At 43.4% G+C, this 25,776-nt stretch overlaps 4 protein-coding genes across 5 annotated transcripts; 2 read left to right on the top strand and 2 right to left on the bottom strand.

The window, feature by feature from the left end:
- The first annotated feature begins 5 nt into the window (after positions 1–5).
- Agbe (1,4-alpha-glucan-branching enzyme) lies at positions 6–3,635 on the top strand. Its single transcript, XM_077423230.1, has 10 exons — positions 6–277; positions 412–581; positions 672–907; positions 977–1,186; positions 1,274–1,581; positions 1,665–1,865; positions 1,946–2,298; positions 2,432–2,616; positions 2,730–3,021; positions 3,099–3,635. The coding sequence occupies exons 1-10, from the start codon at positions 165–167 to the stop codon at positions 3,104–3,106; spliced, it is 2,076 nt and encodes a 691-aa protein (XP_077279356.1). The 5' UTR covers positions 6–164; the 3' UTR covers positions 3,107–3,635.
- Positions 3,293–4,679, bottom strand: LOC143906900 (mitochondrial import inner membrane translocase subunit Tim29). The gene is made up of 4 exons (XM_077423255.1): positions 4,390–4,679; positions 4,213–4,314; positions 3,633–4,105; positions 3,293–3,476 (listed from the first exon to the last, which is right to left on the bottom strand). The coding sequence occupies exons 1-3, from the start codon at positions 4,532–4,534 to the stop codon at positions 3,687–3,689; spliced, it is 666 nt and encodes a 221-aa protein (XP_077279381.1). The 5' UTR covers positions 4,535–4,679; the 3' UTR covers positions 3,293–3,476; positions 3,633–3,686.
- A 619-nt stretch (positions 4,680–5,298) lies between these two features.
- Positions 5,299–9,271, top strand: Sh3px1 (sorting nexin 33-like protein SH3PX1). The gene is made up of 5 exons (XM_077423235.1): positions 5,299–5,772; positions 5,909–6,098; positions 6,321–6,784; positions 6,869–7,564; positions 7,652–9,271. The coding sequence occupies exons 1-5, from the start codon at positions 5,758–5,760 to the stop codon at positions 7,901–7,903; spliced, it is 1,617 nt and encodes a 538-aa protein (XP_077279361.1). The 5' UTR covers positions 5,299–5,757; the 3' UTR covers positions 7,904–9,271.
- Positions 9,260–25,745, bottom strand: Camki (Calcium/calmodulin-dependent protein kinase I). 2 transcript variants are annotated; one of them, XM_077423244.1, is made up of 9 exons: positions 24,585–25,745; positions 21,358–21,492; positions 19,676–19,747; positions 16,641–16,715; positions 16,289–16,551; positions 16,048–16,188; positions 15,458–15,584; positions 14,797–14,884; positions 9,260–14,708 (listed from the first exon to the last, which is right to left on the bottom strand). In XM_077423244.1, exons 1-9 carry the CDS (start codon positions 24,680–24,682, stop codon positions 14,493–14,495), a joined length of 1,215 nt encoding a protein of 404 aa, XP_077279370.1. In that variant the 5' UTR covers positions 24,683–25,745; the 3' UTR covers positions 9,260–14,492. The 2 variants fall into 2 exon arrangements, with proteins under 2 accessions (XP_077279370.1, XP_077279369.1); XM_077423243.1 differs by lacking the exon at positions 19,676–19,747 and having other exon boundaries at positions 24,585–25,421.
- Between the last annotated feature and the right edge of the window lie 31 nt (positions 25,746–25,776).

The following is a 25,776-nucleotide window of genomic DNA, read 5'->3' as shown; positions in this document are numbered from 1 at the left end:
TTCCACTTGTAGGTGCGTCGGACCCACTGACGCGACGTCTGCTGTCTGCTGACGTCGAGGGCGGAGAGGGAGAGGGAGCGGTGTGACATTGACATGACCGTCGACGTTTAGCCGGTCCACGCCGCTGATCTCGTTAATCGTACATACGTCGTCACAATAGAAACATGGGTGGCAAGTGGTCTAGCATGGATCCCTCGCAGGTCGAGGTACCGGAGATAAAAGCGCTCCTCGAGAGGGACCCGTACCTGAAGCAGTACGAGACTGACATTCGACGAAGGTATTGCTTTTTTATTTATAGCGATTTTATGTGCAAGTGCCGGTGCTTGATTTATGCAACTTTGTGACGTCGCTCGCCAACGCGAACTCGTTGAGACGGCTCCGGTAACCACAGTTACCTTCGCGCCTTTCCAGGTACGCTCTGTTCTTGGATTACGTCGAGAAGATACAGGAGGGAGATGGGGACCTGAAGCGATTTACTACTGCGTACGAAAGCTTCGGTATTCATATCAAAGCGGACAACAGTGTCGTTGCGAAAGAATGGGCACCCGGTGCGCAGGAGGTATTTCTAACTGGAGACTTCAGTATGTGTTATTTTCTCTTACACACACAACCTTATTGACATCGTTAATATTAAACCAAACGTATCTTGGCGTAACTGTTTCGTTATATAGATACGTGGCAAAGAACTGCTACGCCGTATAAAAAGTTGGAATACGGCAAGTGGGAGTTGACGCTTCCTCCGAACGCAGATGGCAGTTGCCCTCTGAAGCACAACTCTGAAGTGAAGCTCGTCATCAAAAATCACAACAACGAACTGCTTGAAAGATTAAGCCCTTGGGCGACGTATGTAACGCAGAATAAAGCTGAAGGGCTTACCTACAAACAACGTATATGGCATCCAGAACATGTATGGAACACGTACCCGAAGAACGGCCTCTAGCACGTGACAAAGAGATTTACCATGTTTCTTTTCTAGACCTACAAGTTCAAGCACCCCAAACCAAAGAAACCGGACAGTCTCAGGATTTACGAATGCCATGTTGGAATTGGTACGCAGGAACCTCGCGTCGGCACCTACTTGGAATTTGCCAGGGATGTGATACCACGGATCGTAAGGCAAGGATACAACGCGATACAAGTAATGGCGATCATGGAGCACGCCTACTATGCTAGTTTTGGATATCAGGTTGCGCATCTATTTACCTAATAACGTGTAAAACGATTATATGCGTGCATATAACGCTCAGCTCTATATTTCTTGTTGAAATCAAAGGTGACTTCTTTCTACGCGGCCTCGTCTCGCTATGGAACGCCAGAAGAGTTAAAAGAGCTGGTGGATGTAGCGCATCAGCACGGTCTTTACGTTTTGTTGGACGTGGTACATTCGCACGCTTCCAAGAACACCGTGGACGGACTGAATATGTTTGATGGTACGGATGCGTGTTTCTTCCATAGTGGTCCTCGCGGCGAGCATTCGCTGTGGGACAGCAGACTTTTCAATTACGCAGAATACGAAGTACTTCGATTCCTACTGTCCAACCTGCGTTGGTACACCGAGGAATATGGTTTTGATGGATTCAGGTACTTGCGTTTTATAACAACACACATCTCTACGTGTATAAAACAGATATATAATTTGTATCGAGCGTGCACGTATTCGGCAGATTTGATGGCGTCACATCCATGTTTTATCACTCGAGAGGCTTGGGACAAGGTTTCAGTGGTCATTACGACGAATATTTCGGGTTGAACGTTGATGTGGAGGGCATAGTGTATTTGATGCTCGCTAATCATATGTTGCACGAAATATATCCCGAAATCGTCACAATAGCCGAAGATGTTAGTGGAATGCCAGGCGTTTGCAGGTGAGACCTACGTCGCGCAACCTTCGTGACGCAAAGCAGCTGAAAGTATTTCGTTTAATATATTTTATAAAATATTCAAGGCCCGTCGCCGAAGGTGGTGTGGGATTCGATTACCGATTAGCCATGGCTATTCCCGACAAGTGGATCAAGTTGTTGAAAGAGGTCAAAGATGACGACTGGAAGGTCGGCGACATTTGCCACACACTCTCCAATCGAAGATGGATGGAGAAAGCGGTCGCTTATTCCGAATCTCACGACCAGGCCCTCGTAGGCGATAAGACGATTGCTTTCTGGCTCATGGATAAGGAAATGTATACGCACATGAGCACGCTCAGTCCACACAGCGATATAATCTCTCGTGGCATCGCCCTCCACAATCTAATCACACTTATCACGCATGCTCTGGGCGGCGAAGCTTATCTAAACTTTATGGGTGAGCAACGAGTAAATAAATACGTTTTGGCGTACGCTTTTGCTGAACGCGTGTACCTCGAAATACATGACCACGTTCGGAGAAAAAATGTAACTGTACGTACAGAGATATTCTATAAACGTACGTTTTACAGGCAATGAATTCGGTCATCCCGAATGGCTGGACTTTCCGAGGGTCGGAAATTCAGATAGCTACCATTATGCCAGACGTCAGTGGAGTTTAGTGGACGACGAAATGCTAAAGTATAAATATATGAACACGTGGGATCGCGCTGTGAATACGCTCGAAGAGAAGTACGGATGGTTGCGCGCCACGCCTGTGAGTAGCTTTCAAAGTTTTTGTTTTCGTTCGTATCTGAGTGATTTTAATGCTCGACACACGAAAGGATTAAAGGACGTTTAACGACGTAAGATCAACTCTTGATTTTACAGGGCTACGTGAGCTGGAAGCACGAAGATGACAAAGTGATCGTGTTCGACCGTGCTGATGTCGTGTTCGTCTTTAACTTTCATCCAGTCAAGTCGTTCGCCGATTATCCGGTCGGTATAAAGAACCCAGGAACGTACAAGGTCGTTCTGTGCAGCGACGACGAACAGTTTGGAGGAGAACGTCGCGTAGACACGACCGTACAGCATTTTACGCAACCAGAACCGTTTTCTGCGTATCAACACAAAATGATGATCTACATTCCGCGCCGTACAGCGTTAGTTTACGCACAAACTGGTAACGTCGCGATATGATATATTTCGTCGTGCTATTCGTCGCGGCACGTAATATTAATAAAACTGATTACATTTTAGATCGCTAACCGCTGTCTCGCGTGCCTGAAGACTCGTCGAAAAGTGCACAATGATAGATCTACCTAATATAGATACGTAGATAAATGCAGAGATCATATTTTTGTAAAATATACGTCGATAAAATATCTATATACATATATATCTAAGAATCTAGAGATATATCGTGGTAAATCCTGAAAAAAGGAACTCTTGCGTGAATCACAACTGTATATCTCTAGACTTCTATTACAGACGAATGACGGTACAAATGCTGGCGGCATAAAACTTGTTTTCTCAGATCTTGTTGTTTTACACTCGGAAGTTCCGTAACGTGTAATATATTTCAGACAAACTTTGTTGAAATGTTTTTCCATAAACGTAGTATAAACATAATATATTCTGTAAACAGAAAAAAAGTCATGCGTTATTATAGTCTCTCGATTTATTCAACTCTAACACGTACGTGCGCCCATGTCGTCACACAAGTTTATATAGAATATTTTGTATCCTAGTTGATAATTTACGAATATATGTACTCGTTTTTCGAAAACTTACAAACGTTATATTTTTTTACATAGCGAATACAAGAAGATCCTTTCCCAAACGTTGTTACGCTGCTGAAACAGTGCCTGCCGTGTTCACAGCTTCCGCGACGCTAAATTCGGCCTCGTTTACGTCATAGTCTTTCATCTTCCTTTCTAATAGCCACCACTCGTCTAGAAAGCCTACGTCCACTATCCTTTCGTGGAAGGTTACGTATCGTGGTTTTAGGTAAGGACAGACAGCCTTGTACAAGGAACAGTCTTTGTCATAATTGTCCAACCAAATCAGGGACAGAATGCCCAAATTGAGCCTCCTGATTACGCCCTCGTTGTAACATTGCTCCAACCATTTTATGTGCTGCACAGAGACGGGATTGCGTATAGGTTCTCCCACCTGCATCAGCTTTATACTGCTCTGTATCACGTGCTCCCTGAACATAGTCTCGTCTGGCGTGTGTCGACTAGAGTAGAAGCAGCCTCCTAGAACTATAGTACAACGTATTTTCATATAAATATAATATAGATATTATATATCATCAGTCAGGTTTCAAGAATGATATAATCTATGGACACATTGAAAAAATGATACGCACGTGTACTATATATTATGGCACGTACAGGACGTTCCCTGCACGCTTTGGCTACGTCACGCGCGACATCCTTATAATCCACATACAGACCGTGCCAATATTTCGCTGCAAAACAGAAAAAACTATTACACCGTATTCCAACACGTAGAACGTGATTCGTCGCGCGCCGTTGTTCGTTACCCCAGCGTTCAAGTAAGGTGCCTTTGATCCTCTCGGGCATCTCGTAGCTCCTAATTTTAATGCCAACTTCATTAAACCTGGACGTGAGCAGCCTAAAGGCTGCCCTGAGTCGGTGAGGAAGCTGGAGTATTTGTGGGGAACTCATGTCAAACCTCCGTAGAGAGATCTCAGTCACGTTATCATTATACGAACGTTAAAGGCTAAGCTACGACGGCATTTAAAGATATGACAATTGACAGGTTTATGTCACGTCATGCCGGAAACATAACCTCGCAACGTCGACTCGAGGTCGCGCGCCATCTGGCGGAATCTCACTACAACCACCCATAATACCGAATACGTGACGACTGGCTAGGGACGTTCCTGAAATCCTAGGGACTTTTTGGCAGCCAAGTATTTTCCATCGCGGTCCATCTTCCGCCTCTCGTTGTGGTTGCGTCGTTGGTCGTTGTATAATCTTGGCCAAAAGTTTCGAAATTCGAAAGGTTTTGCTCCGTGTTTGCGGCTGTTTGCAGCGCCGAGCAGGCGGATCCGCGGTGGCCGGTTCTCGATTTCTCTAACCTTCGCTTGCCTTCGCTCGCGCTCGCGCGCGACAAATCACCGAGTTGTCGCGCGTGCCGTCATCCGGTCCGCGTCATGTTCGATCAGCTGCGATCTGCCTCTGGCTCCGGACTCCGGAGCACGCGCGGTCCCCCGCTCCTGTCGACGACGGTGGACGCGAGCGCGTGATAACTCGGCCGCCCTTTTTGCTACACCTTTCCGTCGCCACGAAATAACGTATAGATACTCGAAATGAACGAGATATTTCCAGCCGGGTGCGTTCATTTCACGTTTTGAAAAGAGACAAAGGAGCGAGGGGAAAACGGCGGTGAACCGCGCGGGTAAACGCACGCAAGAAACGGATACAACGGCGCCGTAGCTCCGTCGGGAGGAAACGGAAAGAGATAAACGTGCGAGTGCGAGCGTCGCGCGAGGCGCGAGGACGGTCGGACGAAGGGAGGGGATATGTAGGTGGTGCACGGTGCACGTAAGAGGCGGCGGGCTGTCAGGCGCTGTCAGTGCTGTCACCTGTCACTCTCGGTTGACTCTCGGCGGTCTCAGCAGCGGTGGCGGTGGTCCGGTGTCCGGTGGTACAGTTGGGTACAGTCATCCCTAGCTCGTCGCTCGCGGCGCACGCGGGTACGCCGGGTATACGCGAACGAAGGTCTAGTAGGCGAGGTGGGAGCGCGCAACGGTCAGACGGCTCGTGACGGCGGGTGGCGAGGAGTGGGAATGTGACCGGGCGCAGCATCTCGGCGGTGTTTGAATATCTCTCTCGGCGACCGGGACGCGTCTGGGTCCGGGCCCCGCGCGCGCGACGCGCGCACGATGGAGAACCACCAGGTACGCGCGGGGAGAGGGAGAGAGAGAGCCACGTTTACCGAGTTCGGTCAACTCCGCTCTCGCTATGACTCACTCTGTTGTTAGCGCGAGACGACTCTTTGTCCGCTTCTACTCCTCTCGCTTTTTCTCTTCGCAGGTGAGAGCGCTGTACGACTTCACGGGCGAGTCGGGCACGGCGGAGCTGTCGATCACCGCCGGCGAGCTTCTGACTGTCATACGAGACAACGTGGGAGATGGCTGGTGCGAGGGATTTAATCAGACCGGACACGCGGGACTGTTCCCAGCGGCGTACGTCCAAGCGGTCGACCAAGCCGCGCCGTCCTCCAGTACGTACGGTTGTTTATTTTATTTAGGAGACGTTACGTATATACATTTTGAACGTGATATCCACGGCTACACTATCTATTTTCGTCGTATGTTAATACGCGTATCTGATAAAAGATAAGCTTGCTTTTGGAAACGTACGTAATGTCGATATCTGTATACGTGAAGTGCTTTATGTATTATGTATAATGTATATATATATATATGTATGTATGTGTGTATAGATACCATGACATCGTCCCAACAAAGCTCGGGAGATTATTGGGACGATGACTGGGACGACGATTCCGAAGTTGGACAGACGCAGGCTTACGTTCCGCCCACGCAGCAGCAGCAGCAGCAGCCACAGCCTGTGCCACTGTCGCAGCAGAATAACGCTGGCGACTACGGCGATCAAGTGTCGATGCATACTATACATTCTGTGATACCAGAGAGACCTATACCCAACGTACCAAAGAAAAACAACAAGTTTTCCACGCTGATCAAGTCGGGAGAAGATAGTTTCCTCCTGGGCGTCAGAATGGTGACTGTGCCTGAGAGCGAAAAGATCTTTATAGAGGAAGGAGAGGGTGGTCGGTGCACGTGGTTGCCGACTGGGGAGTCCTACACGTGCGTCGTCACGTCGCCCAAGAAGGAATCTAAGCTGAAGGGTCTCAAGAGTTTCATTGTCTATCAATTGACTCCTACGGTAAACAGAACGTGTTACGTCTTCTTTCTCGTCTGTTCGTTGAATATCTATCTCGATTATATTAATATTATATTTACATTGCAGTTCAATAATATACAAGTCTCGAGAAGGTACAAGCATTTCGATTGGCTGCACGAACGCTTAGAGGAGAAGTATTGCTTCGTCCCGATCCCGCCTCTGCCCGATAAGCAGATATCCGGGCGCTACGAAGACGCGTTTATCGAGCATCGACGTACGCAACTGCAGGAGTTTGTGGACTACGTGTGTCGACATCCCGTTCTGTCACGCAGTCGTGTCTGGGAGCACTTTATCACCTGCACGGACGAAAAGCGATGGAAGGCAGGGAAACGACAGGCGGAGAAGGACGAGCTGCTGGGCGTGAATTACTTTAATGCCATTCAGTGTCCGGACACGCCACTGGACGTCATAAAAATGGAGATCCAGACCGATGCCTTCGTTAGATTTATCAGCGGTCTGGATCCGGTGGTGAAGAACTTCATGGCCATGGCGGTCGATCAAGCGAAGAAACACCAGGTTCTCTACAAAAGGGAATTCCAAAAGATCGGTCAAGCGTTCGCGTCGCTCAGCCACGCTCTGGAGGCGGATGACGACGGTCGCGGGAGGTTGACGCGCGCGTTGAAGGCAACCGGCGACGCTTACAACGATATCGGCAGGCTGTTTGAGGAACAGCCAAAGTTCGATTGGGAACCGTTATCTGATAAGTTTCACATTTATCGCGGTATTATTAGCAGTTTTCCCGACGTCACCAGCATTCATAAGGTATTTCGCGTTGTCGCGGCGTGACGTACGTAACGTTATCTAAACAAATTACGTTTCAATGCGTTCGTGTCTCTTGTTCTTTTGCAGAGCGCCATGCAAAAACGAAGAGATTGCGAGCGACTGGTCAGTGAGCATAAAATGGAGCCGCAGCACGTACGCGAGCTCTCCCATCGAACTGACGTGATAGCTCGCGCACTGATCGCCGAGGAGACTCATTTCCAGACGGAACGGGAAGTGCATATAAATAAGGCCGTAAGGACGCATCTCACGGAACAGATCGCCTTCTATCAGAAAATAGTCGATAAACTGCGAGAGGCGTTAAACGCGTTCGACGAATGAAACTCGTACGTGCCACGATCTGCCTAAGCAGCGTACGCCGGTCGCTCTAAGGCCGCGACATCAGTGTTAACAAAAAGATATCGTAACGATAAAATGCGTAAACGTTCAGCGAACGGTGTATATTAGATACACAGTTTCGTTGAATCACCACAGTCAGAGTTGAATAGGTAAACTGGACACGTGATATCAAAACGGCTGTGTACAACCGATCGAATATTTGTGAAGTGCGCGCGTTAAGCGTCGGTATACGGCTGGACGTGACGTAACGCACGCGATGATCATTGATATATTTATCTGTGATCATTGATATATCCGTGCGTTTGATAAAAAAATTGTAATAATATATTTTACGTTGATATTTTAATGTTTACTGCATCGCGATAATCGATCTCCGAACGTAGTTACGTCGCCTTTCGCAAAATTTCGCGTCTATCCGAATACGTTCTCATGATGGATTCTTAATGAAGGGGCGTGATATCGAATCACCGGAATATTATCGTGTGTTATACTCTGACTCGACGTTTACAAGGTCCACAAAAAGTCTCGACTTTAGTATAAAGTTCAATCACGAACGTATATCGTGTATCATTGCAACGTGACGTGTTATGCATATAATAATACTTTGTAATTAGAAATATTCGTCGCCGTGCTGTGCGACGTTAAAAGTTGATCCGCGGATTGTGTTTTGTCCATCGGCTCTCCATATGAAGTAGTTGAGGACGTGCAGCATCGCAAGCGTGCTCGCGATATTCTGTACTAGCGCACGCGTGTGATTATTTTTAAATAAAATAATAAAAATGAAACAAGTACGTGTAAAAGTACGCGCGCTACGCGGAATATTTTCGTCGTACGGTGAAAAGATCAGCCGTCAGCCGTGTTTAATGAGCAGCTAAATATATCATATATATGATGCATTATGAACGTCTGCTTTGTAAGATTTTAATGTTTATATCATACTTAATATTTCTCTCCGCACGTATTCATTCTGTTGCGGTGAGGATTAACGTGTTTGTCGCATGTGAATGAGAAGCGAAAGATAAATTATCTCGCTAATATAGGGTGTTCTAAAGGCAGCCGTTTTATATGTACGTTTAACGAAACGTATTATTATTTGTGTGATCGTGAATGACATGAAACTCTACATTTTTTTTGTAAGAAATACACGTCGAGAGAAAAATAACGAAGCATAAGACACGTAACATTCTTGTTCGCGCATTTAAATAAAATGTACAAATAACAGAGCTTATATGTATAAACATAGGTACCAAATATCAATTTTTATAAACGATATCAGCGGCGCGAAGAAAAATAACAGCACTCTCTTTTGGAAAGGAGTTGTAATAAATGGCTGTTGAGTCAAGAATTAAATATCATTTATTATTTTTTATCACATTCTCACGTAACTACCATTATAAACAATGTTCGTACCGCTTCCTATCATTGCCACGACTTCTTAAATTGACGTTACGTTCATTAACAAAATATTTCTTGGTGTATCAGCGAGAACTTATCGCTCTTAAATGTGATTAACGCGGTATATTATCTTACAAATAAAAGTCAACGAATGAACGTCAAAGACTTTGATCGTCATCGAAAGAAAAAAGAACGTCGTGTGCTTGCTAATGGCGAGTATGCCGAGTATACACGCGTGAAAGACACGTCGTATAAAGAGAAACGAACAGATCCATTCGTATACCTACTGTCCCCCACGTTATTAATGGTGGAAATAGCAGTCTTTCTTAAGTACTTGACGTGTATATTGCACACACATGCGACATTCTTTCCCTTTTCTATTTTATATAAGCAGCTCGTATAAAAAATAGCGCCCTGCTTTGTGCAACCGCATGATCGAGCATATTCGCGTCAATTAAAAATGAGGTCAAATAAACAAAAGTAAGTCGCACCGTTAATGCGCCGTTCGCTGTAGTACTTCGTTCTACCTCTCAAAATATGTATATCGATCGTTAATCTTTCGTAAGGCCAATCGTTCTTCTTCCCCGAAAAGAATATAGCTTCACCTCCGTCGGAAAGGATTTTCGTTTAACGGATAATAATAAATTTTCAAAAAAGAGCAGCATTTCAGGTAACATGTAAACGAGGATTTACTCTCTCCCCTGCGTATCTCTCATTTTCTCAAATACACGCTCTCTCAGACGTAGGCCGCAATATGTAAGGAACATGTGCTATATTACAGAGTTAAGCTTTCAGGGGTCGCAGAGCCCGCGAGGACAGTGAGATGCGTAATATCGCCGAATCGAGCGTAACGAAGAGATAATAAGCTGTCGTTGCGTCCAACATCACCCAAAAGGACATTGTAAACATTGGCACCGTGTAAACTATTTTATTTTTATTCTGATTATTCTCTTTACGGCGTCGAGCGCGCGGTGGCAACGGCCACTCGCGCGAATCATCTCGATTATCATAGTATTTATTACAGTATAGAGAGTTTCTTCTGCACTTCGTAACTTCTTTGCGATAATAAGATGGCAAACGTCGTCGTCCCCTCCGGGTGACGAGCGCCGAATAACGTCCCGTGTGTTTGCGTTTCCTAGCGTAACGATCGCAAGCCTTGTACAATGAGAAAAATACAGTAGGAAGATATTAGTGTGTGTGTCGGGCGTTAACGCACCGCGTTACAAGCACGAGGTGCGACGCTCGCCTTCTAGATAATATTCGAAATATCTCGGTAATATAATATACGCACACACAGATGTCAAAAAATCCGGCTGAAGAGAACCTCGAGGGGGACCTTCGACATCGTCCTGCATCATCACGCTACTTCTATCGTTCTCTTTCTCGTTCTCTATGCACACAGCGCAGTCAACGTGGCCTTTACATATTTTTTGTTTCCTATAGATGAGATTTCACTAACACGTCGTTCTCGTCGCTATACTTGGAATCAGCTTATCTTTACATCACATTTACAGTATTCCTGCCGATATGTGTTTGTTCACGTGGCACGGTATTTTGAATACAAGCTAAAGCTCCGTCTCTGGATCACCCGTTTTCTTTTCTTTTTTTTTTCCCCCATTTTTTTCTACTTTTCTTTAGAATCTTCATCGCAGAGCCATCACAACGCGCGCGTTTTATTAACGTAAAACGAATTTTTCCTAGCGACGCTCTCTTATTAGATGACATGATGTTGATTACACGCGAAGCACTTTAGCACTGGAATCGAAAGAACGCACGGAGTGAGTGTGTGTTTACTCGAACGACTACTACTGCACGGTCAAAATAATATATATTATCTATCGAACCATCGTACCGATGAGAAAAATGCGCACGGCGTGCGCGCGACAATTTTCAATCCTTCGCGCACACATATGCATCGTGGATCGCTGTACGTAGATCTCTTACAAGTACGTCGACTTGAGCACCTGACAACGTTACGAGTCCTAATCAAAGAAACTTGTCTCGCGCAACATAACGGATATTCGAACACGTTCTGTGATAAGCACCTACGAAAGTTTCTACTAATGGCACGTATGGTAATGTACCATCATCATGTCATCCAAGGCACTTCAGAAGTCAATTTATACAATGAAAGACACCAATAATAGTTCAGTGAATTAACCGAAGTACCCGAGGTACTTGGAGAAGCGTATAATTAACGGTAATCATTAGCGGTAATCATGAACGTCATTTACTTATGCGCTTTATCGCGTTACCAGTAAACTTATTCTACGGCCATGAAGTAGTGTCCGTCCGTCGTGGAGTTGTTTTAGAGCTGCGATCGAGAACACGAGACTCAGACACCGAAGTAAAAAGTACGAGGTCTAATATCGAACTTTTTTAATCGGTGTTCCGATTGTTTTCCTTCGCAAAAAAAAGCTATTTCAAAGTCAAAACCAGGATTTTTCGAATGGACGAGACTCCACTACAGAGCGATGTTCTCCAACGCATCCCTAAGGTGCGCATCTCGCCGCGGCCGCACACACATGCTCTTCTCTCTCTATAATTCTCTATATTATACTCTTACATCGAGAAGTGCCCGCGCTGTACGGACGGATGCCTAACATGATAATGCCGAGAGATTATTATATAGCTTAATTCGAAGAGAAAGAGAGAATACACTGTAACAACAGAGATGCCTGCTCGGTAAAGTGCAATTAGCGGTTTTTTTTTTTATTTTTATCTTTTCGGTGCTCGGACCTTTCAACGAGAGCCACGTGTTCCAAGACGTTCTACTTTCAGCTAACTATAAAACACAGAAATCGCTAGTCGGTCTCTGAATTTACTCGTGGATATGTCTCGCAAAAGATAACTTAGTTTCGCGATTAAACAGTAGTTTTACATTGTTCAGTTGCGTGCCTGCCCCGGCATCAGTTTACTAAATTTAATTATGATATTCATTCCAGCAATCGCACGCCGTTCCACAACGAAGCACGCGTTCAAAATATATATTTTGATTAAGGCGTGGTTTTTAATGAACTTCGTACATTCACTTCGCGAACGATGTAAAGGCACGAAACTCTCGTCCGAACTCGAATAACAACTGTACATATTTATATTTCGTACGAATAAAAAAAAATCGATCTTCGGTTCTACCAGTCTTGATAAAGTAAACGTATCATCGTAAAAAGTGCAACGTTTTTACTGCCGTTCTGCTGACGTCACGTGAAAATAATAATAAAGACAAACAAGTCAGAGGATCATTAAGTAACATTTTCTTTCATCTCTCATTGACTCATATATTAACGAGGACAAATACTCGCGCTGTGTATAAATCGGTGCTAGGAATAACGTGCACTTTCGAGCCGCGTTCCTTCTTGCGTCTTAAAGATAAAACGATACAAGCGTAAAATTAATTAGCTCGGTTCTCCCGTGTCTGTCTAGCGTGCCTCTATCGCACAGTAACCATGTGTATGGCACACACACCGATGTTTAAAAAATAATATTACTTTTTCTTTACGTATAGTATTTTTCTTAATAAAAAACTGTAAAAAATTAAGTATATATATATAAAATATACATCAGCCATTGATACGAAATATCATAACCGTTAAATCGAGACATAAAGTGTAACAGCAATGGAATACCTTTACGCATATATGAAAATAATTAAGATCGCGTTGCACGAGTAACTTTACAGAATTATTCCTCATGTCTATCCTCTTAAAATCAGGCACGCAAGATAGTCTATGTGAGTTTAGATGCGACGTTGTGCATTATGTACATGTTACATTTTGTAGAAATAAAAGTATAGTAGTGCTATATATATTAATGTTAGCAGAATAATGTACATATATGTTTTCAAGTGTCAAGCTAGCTTAGCAGATCCCATTCAGGGTCTTATATTAATATAATATCACTACGTATATGTGTTAAAAGAGAGAACGATACATACAGGATACATTTTGTGCAGTAAAATAGCACATTGTACAAGTGTCTGCTGTGTAAGCATTTACATAAGCGGGGACCGGTCTCAGTTATAAAAAAAAAATAAAGAAACATGTGTCAAAATAAGATAAGACAGAGAGAGAGAGAGAGAGAGAGAGAGAGAGAGAGAGAGAGAGAGATAAAAAAAAGAGAGAAAAAACAGATCAGGCTACGTCTCTGTGCATTAAGCGACCACTTGATATCGTCTGCGTTTTGATAGTAACTTTTTGCGGATTACTGACTGAAAAGTAAACTCGACTTCTGTAAGTAGATAGGGAATATTCTCTATCGTACCAAAGTGTATATTACGGCTTGCGAGGATCGACGTACATAGGAACCGTAACATGGAATCATATTCATCCATGTCTAACGGTACAGGTCTCTATGCTGCACAGAATTGTATCAAACAGCCGCGCTACTTATTACACCGACGTTTATAAAATATAAAAACTTGTCGTTGTACTGTTCGCGTACGGCATATATTTATATGTATATATCTATATATACTTTATTATATATATGTATATATATATATATAGAACGGCGTCGATCTAACAAAGTGCGCAGGCATAATCGCGGCACACGTTCTTCAAGTCTTATCTCTAGAGATGTAACCGCCTCTTATCCTGTTATCAGATCGCGGCGAAAAGTATTCTGCAAACTGCTACAAGCTATTGCTTATGCGTGTGTAACATAGAAAACGTCGTAAATCATAAAAATGAAGCCTGCAAATGTAACTGTCACACTGCTATAGAAGAAGGTACAAGGCGTATTGTATCGCATAGACCAGCCAAAGCGAATTGTAGTTTACGCCTTTCGATGGTAACTGTGTTTCTGCGCGTACATGTATATATGTATACGTGTATATGTACGCGTCACTGGCGCGAAGCAAATTGGCTTTAATCTATCCCCCTCGCTTTTATAGCTTGAAAGCGATGGCTATGTCGCATGGTTGCCCTTCGCGTGCGCGCACGTGACTCTAGTGGTGCTTAGGCTTAGCTCTTCTTATGCTTCCGTTGCTTCCTAAGTTGCGACACATTGGCCTGAAAAAGAGTGGACAGAGCGGTGCGTTCGCTGCCCCACAGCTTGAAGCGTTTGTTGCACATGTATAGCGGCGGCGAGTAGTTGGCGGGAGTGATTGGAATGGAGTGAGAAGTGAGATTCGTAAACATCAGGCTTGACACGGTGAGTACGGACTCGCGTGTCTACTTCAATTGCTGAGATTGCTCGAGGGTGGCGGTCCCAGCGGTCCCGTGTGCTGGTTGCAGCTGACCTGCGCGTGCTCTGGATATTGCGTAGGGTTGCCGCTGGAGCCTGTACCCTCCTGCTGCTGCTGCTGCTGCTGCTGCTGCTGCAGCTGTTGCTGGCCGCTGTTTAGCGCCAGCCGTTGCATCTGACGTATGACCGTGGCTGCGTGGTACGCTTGCTGCAATCATGATACAAGAAAAGGACATTTTTGGTGAGCAAAGACCCATAGACAATTAATAGCACGCTAATCAACCGGCGATACCAACCTTCCATTTAGACTTGGCAAAGTTCTTTTTAAGTTGTTCGGATACAGTACTATGGATGTTTTTATTGCTAGCCGCGTTGCCAGAAATCCTGAAAATATTAATCGTGTCGTACAACGTGCTATAGATCATTCATGCGCTATGGATGTTTAGTTGTTTATATTACGCATGAATAGTTGGTAAAAGATGTAAATTTAAAACGATGCGTACGAACGAGCTCAGTGCGCCATATAACGATGTACGTTAAAACTATCACTAAGTCTGTGGTCACGTGGTCACATTTTGTTAACGTGTTATAAATTATTTGATTTTACAGAGCATGTCCGTATTCTTTGATAATCATGATAATCATCATCTATATTATATATTCAAAAAATATGTGTCGCCGCTACTTACTTAGTCCATATACACGATATACACACACATACAACATATATCTTCGTTTATTAACAACGTCAGTTTCTGCACGATCCATGCAACTTTAAACGACAGAGATACATTACAGTTTATGTTTAAAGCTCTCTTTGCCGCGCCTTGTTGTTATGCGTTTGCAAACGAACTCGACTCTTACAGAATTATATTATTACTGCTACATTAATATGCAAATATTCAAAATAAATCCTTTCGGTAATTTTCATTCTGACGAACGTCTAAAGATTCTTACCAGGGATGTGCAAGAGCCTGTTTACACGTGTAACGTTCCTCGACATTGACGCACATCAGCTTTCCAATAAAATCCTTCGCAGAAGCACTGATATCATCCCAGTACGGTGAATCAAATTCAAATTCACCTGCAATAATCTGGTTAGCTCTTTGCTAAGTAGCTTATGCATATAGTAAGCACGTTCGTTATAATTATTTCGACCACACCGTCGCGCATTAAAAAAAATATTTAAATAAATATTCGCGAAAGATACGATCCTAAACCAAGCGAATGCTCTAGCATAAAAATTAAAATAAACACGACTGTTCGTCACCGTATACTTTTATTTTTCTATAACGTACGTTGTTTGCGTTAAATTAATTGCTTATTTATTACAAGCGTATCGTGCACAGAAAATCTAGTACCGTACCAGAATATCTAATAGACGAATATATTAAAACGGCAAAACTTGAACGTTATTTAATATTTTATAAATCCACGTAGTTTATATCAAATCTCTCGTATGCGCGTATCGATTCTAAAACTAGTGACTAAACCGCCGTAAGCTTTATCGCAAGCGCAAACCGCTGTTTGAAACGTCATTTTATTACCCCTCAGAATTTGTGCAAACAGATTGGCGTCATTCTCGTCGTAAAACGGAGGATATCCGCACAGGAGGATGTACGAGATGACCCCTATACTCCACACATCCACCGCTTTGCCGTACGGTTTCTGCGCCAGAACCTCGGGTGCTGTGGATCATCGAACGAGTGAACGTTCAGATCATCGATGCTTGTGAACGCCGTCTCTATTTTTTTTTCTTTCGTCCCTTTACTCGCACTAAAAACTCACCGACGTATCCCGGCGTGCCGCAAGCGGTCGCCATAATCCCAGAATCTTCCATCTTCGATAGGCCGAAATCGCTGATCATGATTTTGCTATCCTCGTCCGGACTATAATACAGGAGATTCTCCGGCTTGAGATCTCTGTGAACGACACCCTGTTCGTGCATATAGTCTACCGCCTCGAGCACTTGTCTTATTAAACCGGATGCGTCCTTTTCTGTGTACGAGCCTTTCTCGACGATTCTGTCGAACAGCTCTCCGCCAGTAACCCTATATAATTTGTAGTATTCACCTTTTCAGTATCTCAGATGTCTTTGATATTCGTATATCAAGGAATAGTAGAACGACGCCGTACTCACAGCTCCATAATTAAGTAGACTTTGTGCTTGTCCTCGAACGTCTCCAGCAATTGAACGATATTGGGGTGTGTTAGCCTGGAATAACACACACACACATCATGTTTTCTTTTTCTAATTTAAAGCTATTATTACGTTTACAACAAGACGTGATTCGCGGCGTTTTAATATGCCGTATATATATCACAGAATAATCTTCACTGTATAATATAAGTAGAGTACAAGTCACGTTTGTTCCACTTTATATCGTTTACTTTATACTGTTATGTCTTTCTCTAAAAGAATATAAGATAAAAATGAGATAAAAGTTAATCAAAGAACAAGACGTTGGCACGTTTTACGTTATAGATATTTGTAATAACGTGTATATATAGCAACACCGTATGCGTATCTCATATGTATATCTTGAAAGACTAATATGCGGAACGTATGACGAGACGTTCAATCGTTTAGTAACATTGAAACGTTGAAAAAAGATTAACGCTCCCTTTGTGAGTATTATCAAATATCAAAAACGTAAAATACAGCGTTCTCATTGTTCGAGATACAGATACAAAACTATATACAACATTATTCAAAATGTATATAATCGACATAACTTGTATATAATTAATATGTAAATATCGTCGCTGTTTTATGATGGATAACGTTTTACATATTATACATATATGTATAATTAACAATCTTGGAACTTGCAAAATAAAATCGTACGGAACTTGAACATGGTAAAAAACACGGTAAGTAGCACGGCAAAATTAGCTCAATATTACGTGCACGTGCATATATATATATTAATAAAACATGCTCGTTGCTAAAGTTGTATCTTATACTTGGCACACAGATTGTTAATTAAATAGGGACACGCACATCCACGTAGAGAAACAACTATTTACCAAGTATTACTCAATAGCAACAAAGCACGATCTACCAAATATGTACAAGGATCTAAAAGGGATATAACGGCGTGCCCAACAACTATTCAAACTACATTTGCAACGTGTTATGTAACGAAGTACGTCAACGTAGCAATTTAACGTCTAGTGAATATGAAATATAAGAGGGAAGAGGTTTCCTCTCTAAGTCGCACGTATCTTATACGGACTCTACGCAGTAACAACCTTTGCTCAACTTAGCTTATCCCACATTGTTTTCTCGCGAAACTCGAATATTTACTTCATTATCTCTTGTACATATTTCACCTTATATTACCTTGAGAAACGGTGTTCATTAAACAGCTAGCTCGTTAAGATACGAGTTTCCGTATGCAACGTACGTGCTCAAATCTGTCGCATATATCTAGTCACTAAGAACGCTAGAGAGCCGCGTATCGTATGAGTCAGCACGTGGATATGTGCAAGTTTTTTTTTTCATAGATGGGATATATGAGCGTGAAGCGTTTGTTATTATATAAGGCGACTTTTTTCTTCCTCGTAAAGCGCGACGCGTTTATCCTGCGTTATATGCAGCGATCTACTTGTGATTTTTGTAGAACCTACAATAAAGACAATCTGATGATAAATAAACAAGTAGTGTTAAAAATGTAACGCCGTGTAATATCTTTTATAGTGCCTACAATTAAATTCACACACGCGTAGTAAGTTTTATTAATATAACTACTTATGTTACGCAATGGAAAAAAAAGAGCGTATTCCGATGCATCAGGCAGTACGTAATCAACGTAGATATAAATACGAACACAATACGTTTTAAAGAATAAAAAAATCAAATACGTTAGCTTGCCATTCCTTCGATAAATGGCTAAATAAATACGAAAATGTCATATGCTTTTTTTAACGTTGTCCTATGCATCGACAGAGTTGTCGATCACATAAACAAACAAATTTTTGCGCCATTACTTTTTCTAAATAACAATCAATTTTATAAACGTGTGTATGATATACGCGTGCTCGCGATACGTAAAACATTTTATCCGTTCTTTCACGATGTACGTTACGTTATAGTAATATTTCTTTAATAGAAAACACGTCTTATATGATACGTAAAGTAACACAGTTTTGGATTGAAATTTAAAAAAATTATCAGATTACAATCTTCGTCATTTACTTTTTAATATAATTATATACAAATCTTTTTCTACTAATATTTTATACTTTTGTATGACTTTCGATATGAAATAAATACACAAACGAACGTATATATGCTGTAGAATGGACATACAAATAAAATTGAAAAGCATACGTGAAATAAATTTGAACGTTTCTGCATGCCTGCGATGTGATAAATGTTTCTCATAACGTGCGCTGTCGTAACGTCATGCCGCCATAACATGACGAATATCTTGTTAACGCGCGGTCAATGTAAACGCGCACTCTGTCACTTTAATCTGAACGAAATCTTTATCTAAATACCGATATTACGAGATGACCAAGTCTCTCGCGTCTTATCGCGCGAACGCAGATTCCACTCTGTGCGATTAGAGCAGTATTATCTAACGGCTGTCGTCAACGTTATTTATCGTCACGTCATATCGTATTCCCACTTAAAGAGTCGTTCACTTTTACGACGTGCGTGTAAGCTCACACAGAAAATTGCATGTGCAGTTGGAAAAAAAGAAGCATTCGCACGTCCCGTTTTTATTTTCGAGTACGTTTTGCGTAAAAAAGAAAAATGCCACAAAGTGGTTTTATTCGATACCGTAGCACGAATAAAACCGGCATTCTGACAGAGGCGCTTTGCAGCAACGTTTATCTCTTCCGCGTAAAATTATCCCGAGAGACATGGAGGAGACTTGCGCAAATTCTTCTTTCATCTGTTCGCAGTAGATCCTCGCTTAACGAAAGGTGGCAAGTACAAGGATACCAAAACTGTGTTCTACGTCGTGATGAAAGTGCACAGATCGTGCACAGATTGTGTTTGTTTATATAAATATATATATATATATATATATATATATATATATATATATAACAATACATAATCTGAAATGTAAAAATGTATGGCATATCTCGTCGAGTGATACAGAATATACTGAGAGCGGTATAGGTAGCTGGTGCCCATACTCTGGAGCCCGCACTTACCATCTCTTTTCGCCACTACTATCCGACCTGAGTGATCCGTCACCACTCTGTGGTGTCGCACTTTCACTGAACCTACGAAGTATAATAAAAAATACCATACACAATTACATAATATTACATCGGGAGCAGCTGATCGCGCTTACGATCGCACGGAAGTGTCTCTGACTCTATACTCTTTACCATTGACGAGCTCCGTTCTCTCCCAGCGTGATGTATAAAAGATGGATTTGTGTGATATAAATTGACGTATAGTTATACAGACAACACGGTGCAGCAGAGTTAGTGTCGCGTTGTCGCGAAAGGCAGGTGGTAGTGGTTATGAAAATAGATGTATCTTTACCTTCGACACACCTATTATCAAGTGTGCGATCGATGTTATTGACGTTCCACGTATATGCATGCAGTATTTTTTCTTTTCGTGAACGTTGAACTCCAGTACGCTTAGCTTATTTGTAGCATAACGTGAATTTTTTGTAGTAAGTTTCACATCCATTATATTTACGAGAAAGCATCAACCTTGCCGTTATAATGTATGTTTTGCGGCTTCGCGATGTTGGTGCGTTTAACATGATGTATAGAGCAACTTTTCAGTTATAAAACTCCGAACAATATATGTACGCGTGTATGTGTGATGTATATATGTATGATACATGTATGATGTAGCACCTTGTACTCCTGCAGTGTTGATCAATAAATGATAACGTAACGATACAGGATTCTTAAGCATCGATCTTTCTTTGTAATTACTGGCAACTCTTTTAGCATGTCTCGATTTAGCTGATATATAAGTCGCAATAAAATAGAATAAGGACGACAGAAAGAGCTCAATGCTACGAAACATCGAAAAGTATCCACGTATCCAGCCAAAGTGTTGAAAGAAACATTGTAAATACATATATATCCACAAAGATAGAGAATTATAACAGAAGACTTCTGAGTCTGCATTATGTCTGGGATATGTTTAACAGCATCGAGACAATATATATATATATATACATATATATATATATATATATATATACACGCTTATATATGAGGCACATTATTTGCATACAACATCAAAGATAATAGAAGGACAGACGACAGCCATCAGAGCTCACTCCCAAATGTCATATCACAGCGCAAAAGGATCTTTCCGAGAGAGTACGTTATGTGAGTTGAGCTACAACACCATGGTATAACATCGTGTAAGTGCGAGAAAGCACAATGATTGGACAGCGATTAGCTATTATACTTGTCCCACGCGATCAATGTAATCGAATAAATATCGGACAACTTATGGTTTTCAAATCAACTCGCGAGAAAAGCAAAAATCAACATTCGATGACACATTTTAGCCTTACACTTGCGATGCCATATGGTATACGAATCTATTTGATATACTCAAAGCTACAAGGGGGCGGTGATACTCAAAGAATAACATTATTCTTACGAGATGAAGAATGTTTGTTAAAGAGAAGCATGCGTCGAAGTATATATCGCGCGAGGTCGATTCCAGCGATAATAGAGAACTGGTACTTTTCTTACTCAAACGTATCATCAGTTTTCCAAATATACCTAAATATCAAGGGGCAAAACTATGTATACCATAAATAAGGAAACTTACAGTTTCTGGTGAACAAAAAAATAAATCTACCGAAACGACACATGTCCCAGCTCTCAGAATCGCTTTGCGCACCTACCTTCGCAGAACTTTGATTTCGTTATCTAACGAATCTTCCTTGCCCTTTAGCGCCTTCTTGTCGATGATCTTCACCGCAAACATTTGACCCGGCTTATCTTTACTCTCTGCCAGCCTGACTTCGGAGAATGCTCCCCTAAACAAAGGAAACGACACGCGGTCAAAAGCAACGTTACTTACTATCAGAGACCGTATGTTTTTTTTTTTTTAATAGTATACAACGTCGTGTCGTGGAAGTAAAAATGGTTACGTTCTTTTTATAGATTAAAAAATTATCCAGTTATAAGCTGGCTTTCAGACACATATGCAACAAATAATAACGTTCGACACACGTATTATATGAAATAAATACACGTTAAACGTTATAACGGATATTTTGAAATACATAGAATGCATAAAAAAGTATTATTTAAAAAAATAAAAAAAATTATTTTTTACATAACGTTTACATTTTATATTTTCTAGTTTTTCAATGAACAAATTTAAACCATGTGAATAAATAAAGTATGATTTTACGTTCAACGTCGTGTTACACAAAGGTATAACGATATAACAGGACGTTTAATAAAAACGTTGAAAATCTATTTCTTTAAATAAAACGTTTTTATGTAAAACGTTTTAGCTTCCTCTTTAAAGCTAAAAAATAAGCTCTTACAAAAAGATGACGTTACACAACGAAAACTGCGAATACATATATTCAACGCGTTCCCGACCTTAATCATATTATTTAGTACGTTACTGTCAAACAAAAATGTTTGATTTTGTAAGCAAATCAATAAACGGATAGAAATGTTGCCGTTAATATAAAATCGTATTAGACGTTCGATATCCTTGGTCAATAAAATATTTGTTACGTTGCAATGCCGTGGCAAACTGTTACATAAACGGCACACGACGTGACAAATAGTACCGATAGATTTACGTATAGAAATATGTGTCAAGGACTCGCGCGTTCTAAACATTTTTTTTTTTTTTTAAGTTGACGTAGATAACGCGCGTATAGAAAACAACGAAGAAAAATGTTCAACGTTCGTCAATGCGCTTGTCCGAGCTGATCCCAATCTATAGTCAACACGCGCCAAGTTTAGTTAGAGTAAAATGTATATCTTGCTGCAAAAAGTAAACGTGTGTGTATCGAAGGCTATATGTTCCACATATATATTTACACGTACGTTTATTTCTTTAGCTAAAAAAGATCGGAAAAATAAAATGGACGACGATACGTAAGAACCGTGAACCGTGTACGAATGACGACGCGAGTGATATACAAGTTTTTGGTTTATAAGAGCCGTTAAGAACCCGTGACGTCGATGCCGCGCGATGATAGACGTTCCAGTTGACGACACGTACGTTTAAGAAACCACGTTCAAAGTGCCGTTACGGACGCATATACATTAGATTTTACGGCGATTCAATGCACAATACTAAGCGACGTTCGAAAACACATCTTTTTACGCGCGACGTCGCAAAAGAAAAAGAAAAAAACACGCAAAAGTCGTCCGCTCGCGGGCGGGCGAAGTATTCCGACGATGAAAAGCGATTCCAACGCGCGAAAGAAAGTTCGGTCGCATTAACGCGCGACCACTTCCATTTATCCATCTAGCACGCGGGCGTCTCGTTGTTCGTACGTATAAACGAAAGTAAGCGTGGAAGACTCGCGTCGAAGGCCAAGCCAATGTCCAAAAGCCGGACGCCTTTTCAATCGCCGCGCCGCGCCGGTTCCCCCGGTCACGTTGATCGCGGTTTCTCCCTATCGAAAACGTCGAAAAGACGAATCACGTTCCAGTAGTCTACCGCGTCTTACAAGTTCGTCTGCACGAGAGATAAAGAGCGTTGGATAAAAGTTGTGTAAAAGTAAAGATCGTTCAAAATCACACAGCCGCAAAATAAGCTCATCTCCATTCTTTCTCTCTCCGACCGTAGCTTGACGTCGCGAGACACGCTTCACCTTGAATCGTTACGTTAATCGTTTCATTTAAAAATAAAAAGGCCATTATAAAATCCGACGTTTTCATTCAGAAATCTATTCCAGAACCACGCGAGGAAGCTGCGGTTTAAAGGGACACGCGGTGGCACGGCCCGTGTCGGATCCTGTATTCATACGCGTCATATTTCGTCGGAGATTTAGAGCGGACGGGAGATGATCCTGGGGATATCCTGGGAGATCGCGCGAGCGGCATACTACCTCGTATCGCGTTCCCGCAACCGGGGAAAAAAAAATAATCGAACGCGAGCTGGGTAACGGCATGCGCGGGAACGAGGAAGAACACGCGTGCGCGTGGATTTCAAACGATGCTCATTTTCATCGAACACGTTTTCTGGTTTTCTCACCGTCGTATATACATTTTGCAAATAAAAACCGGAACCGTTTCGATCGCGTTTTTACGCGCCTCGATATGGGAAGTCATTTCGCGTCGTCCGTTTTACCAGCGTTGTAAAAAAAATGTTAACACGCGTCAACGTTCTCCCGTTCTCCGATATTACACAACTGTTCTCATCGGCGATCCGTTACACCCAGGAATTGAGACGTCAACCGTCAACGTATACGTCTTACGCGACGCGTGGCGGGCGCGAAAGTGTCGAAGCTAAAACGCTTACGCGATCACGGAAGAGATATAACGCGCAGATATATACGTGTCGACGTCTCGCAATATCACGCGGCATCGTTGCGCGAAACGGAATGCAGGAAACGTAACAAAAGTGGAAATAATACTGCTATAACGTTACGTAACTTGGATCTTCTATTCGGAAAGGAGAACTTGGCGTAAATTATATGTACGTACGCGTATAACGAGGACACGTAGCCGTTTATCTTTATCGGGAATATAAGCACGTAAGAAAAATATCGCGACTTCATATTTGTTTGCGTATGTGTAATCTCCGCCGGACGTGGCGTCCCGTACGGACGTGTTTTCCAGAGAAAAACGCGAGATTGAGATATCTCGGTCTGTTCGTAGCTCTTTAATAAGCCTCCGTTGAAGCGCCGTATCAACGTAATCCGCGAAGGAAACGTGTTTTTATCCGTGGACGTTACGTCGCGTCGCGCGGCGCGATAATCGCTTCGACGATTATCGCCGCGTCCCGCTAAAGAGGCCGTTCGTCGTTTTACTACGAAAGAGAAACACGCGTTAGAAACGTGGTTCCCTCGGATGCTCCTCCGCGTCGAGGATCGAGGGCGAGGACCGTACGTCAGACGGGCAGGGAGTGGGAGCGCGGGGACATCCTTACGTTCCCAGCAGGTCCTTCAAGATGTACTTGTCCTCGATGCATCGTTCGTCCTTCTTGATCTTCTTGTTCGCGTCCTTCCTAGTCCCGAAGAGCGGCATCTCGTTGGGTCTCGCGCGCGTACGTACGACGAACACAGCGTATATCACCGTACGCGCAACGTACGCCCGTATATCTGTCGCGAGCAGCGCACACGCGCGCGCACACACGCGCGCACTGTATCTCGGGGTGGAAATACGACGACCCGCTCGGGGGAACTCACGTTCGTTAACGCAGGCCGCGAGGGATCCGTCGCAGTCGCACGAGCGTGGGTACGAGCCGATCGGGACGGAACTTACGATCGCGGCTCGTCCTCGTCGTTGTCCTCCGACGCACTGGGAGGACGTACCGCGGTCGCCGAGAAGCCGAAGCCGCCGTCGTCGTCGCCGTCGCGTCGCCCGCGTCAGACGCACCGCCGAATCGTCATTCTCCGGACGACCGGGGAGGGTACGCGCGAACTCGCGACCTTTCGGATCGCGACGGCGCGCCCGCGAATCCCGCGATAGCGATAGCGGCAGCCCGGCCCGCCGCTCTTCCCGCTTCCCGCCGCCGCGCCGGCCGAACCCGCCGAAGTGGTCACCGTAGTTGCAGCTTGCAGCAGTGAGCAGTTTTCTCGCGCTCCTCCTCGCAGGATCGCCCAGCCGCGCGGATTCTCGCACTCGTCCGTCGACCGCTCGGTCGCCGACCGTCCCGTCTCTCTGGCTCCTGGCTCTGGCTCTCTCGCGTTCGCCACCGCCGCACCGCCACCCGCGCGGACTCGTGCACGCGTTTTCGTCGCGGCCTTGCCGGACGGCTCGCGTTCCTCACCTTTCCTCACCTCACCTCACCTCACCCCGCCTCGTCTCGCGTCGGCAGCAGCCGCGGCGTGCGCGCGCGTACATACGCCTCTATCTATCTCTATCGCGCCACCGACGCCGTCGCCGTCGCCCCTCGCGAATCTCGCGCGACGCGTTCACGTCCGCGCACGGACCAACCGCGGGTCATAATGTCAGCGATAACCTCGTGGCACGCCGCTGCGATAACGCATCCGATCCGCAACTCCCAAGTCCGCAAATCCCAGAAGATGACGGAAATCGGGATAGGCCGGGATATAGGATATAGGCGAGAACGACAGCGCCGCGCCGTAGATTTCGCCAACGTCGGTTGTCGGTTTGAC

Source organism: Temnothorax americanus, unplaced genomic scaffold, assembly GCF_048541705.1.
Source record: "Temnothorax americanus isolate GAGA-0224 unplaced genomic scaffold, ASM4854170v1 Scaffold77, whole genome shotgun sequence".
NCBI lineage: Eukaryota > Metazoa > Arthropoda > Insecta > Hymenoptera > Formicidae > Temnothorax > Temnothorax americanus.
Note: the sequence above shows the minus strand (reverse complement) of the source record. Positions and strands in the feature narration are given on the sequence as shown.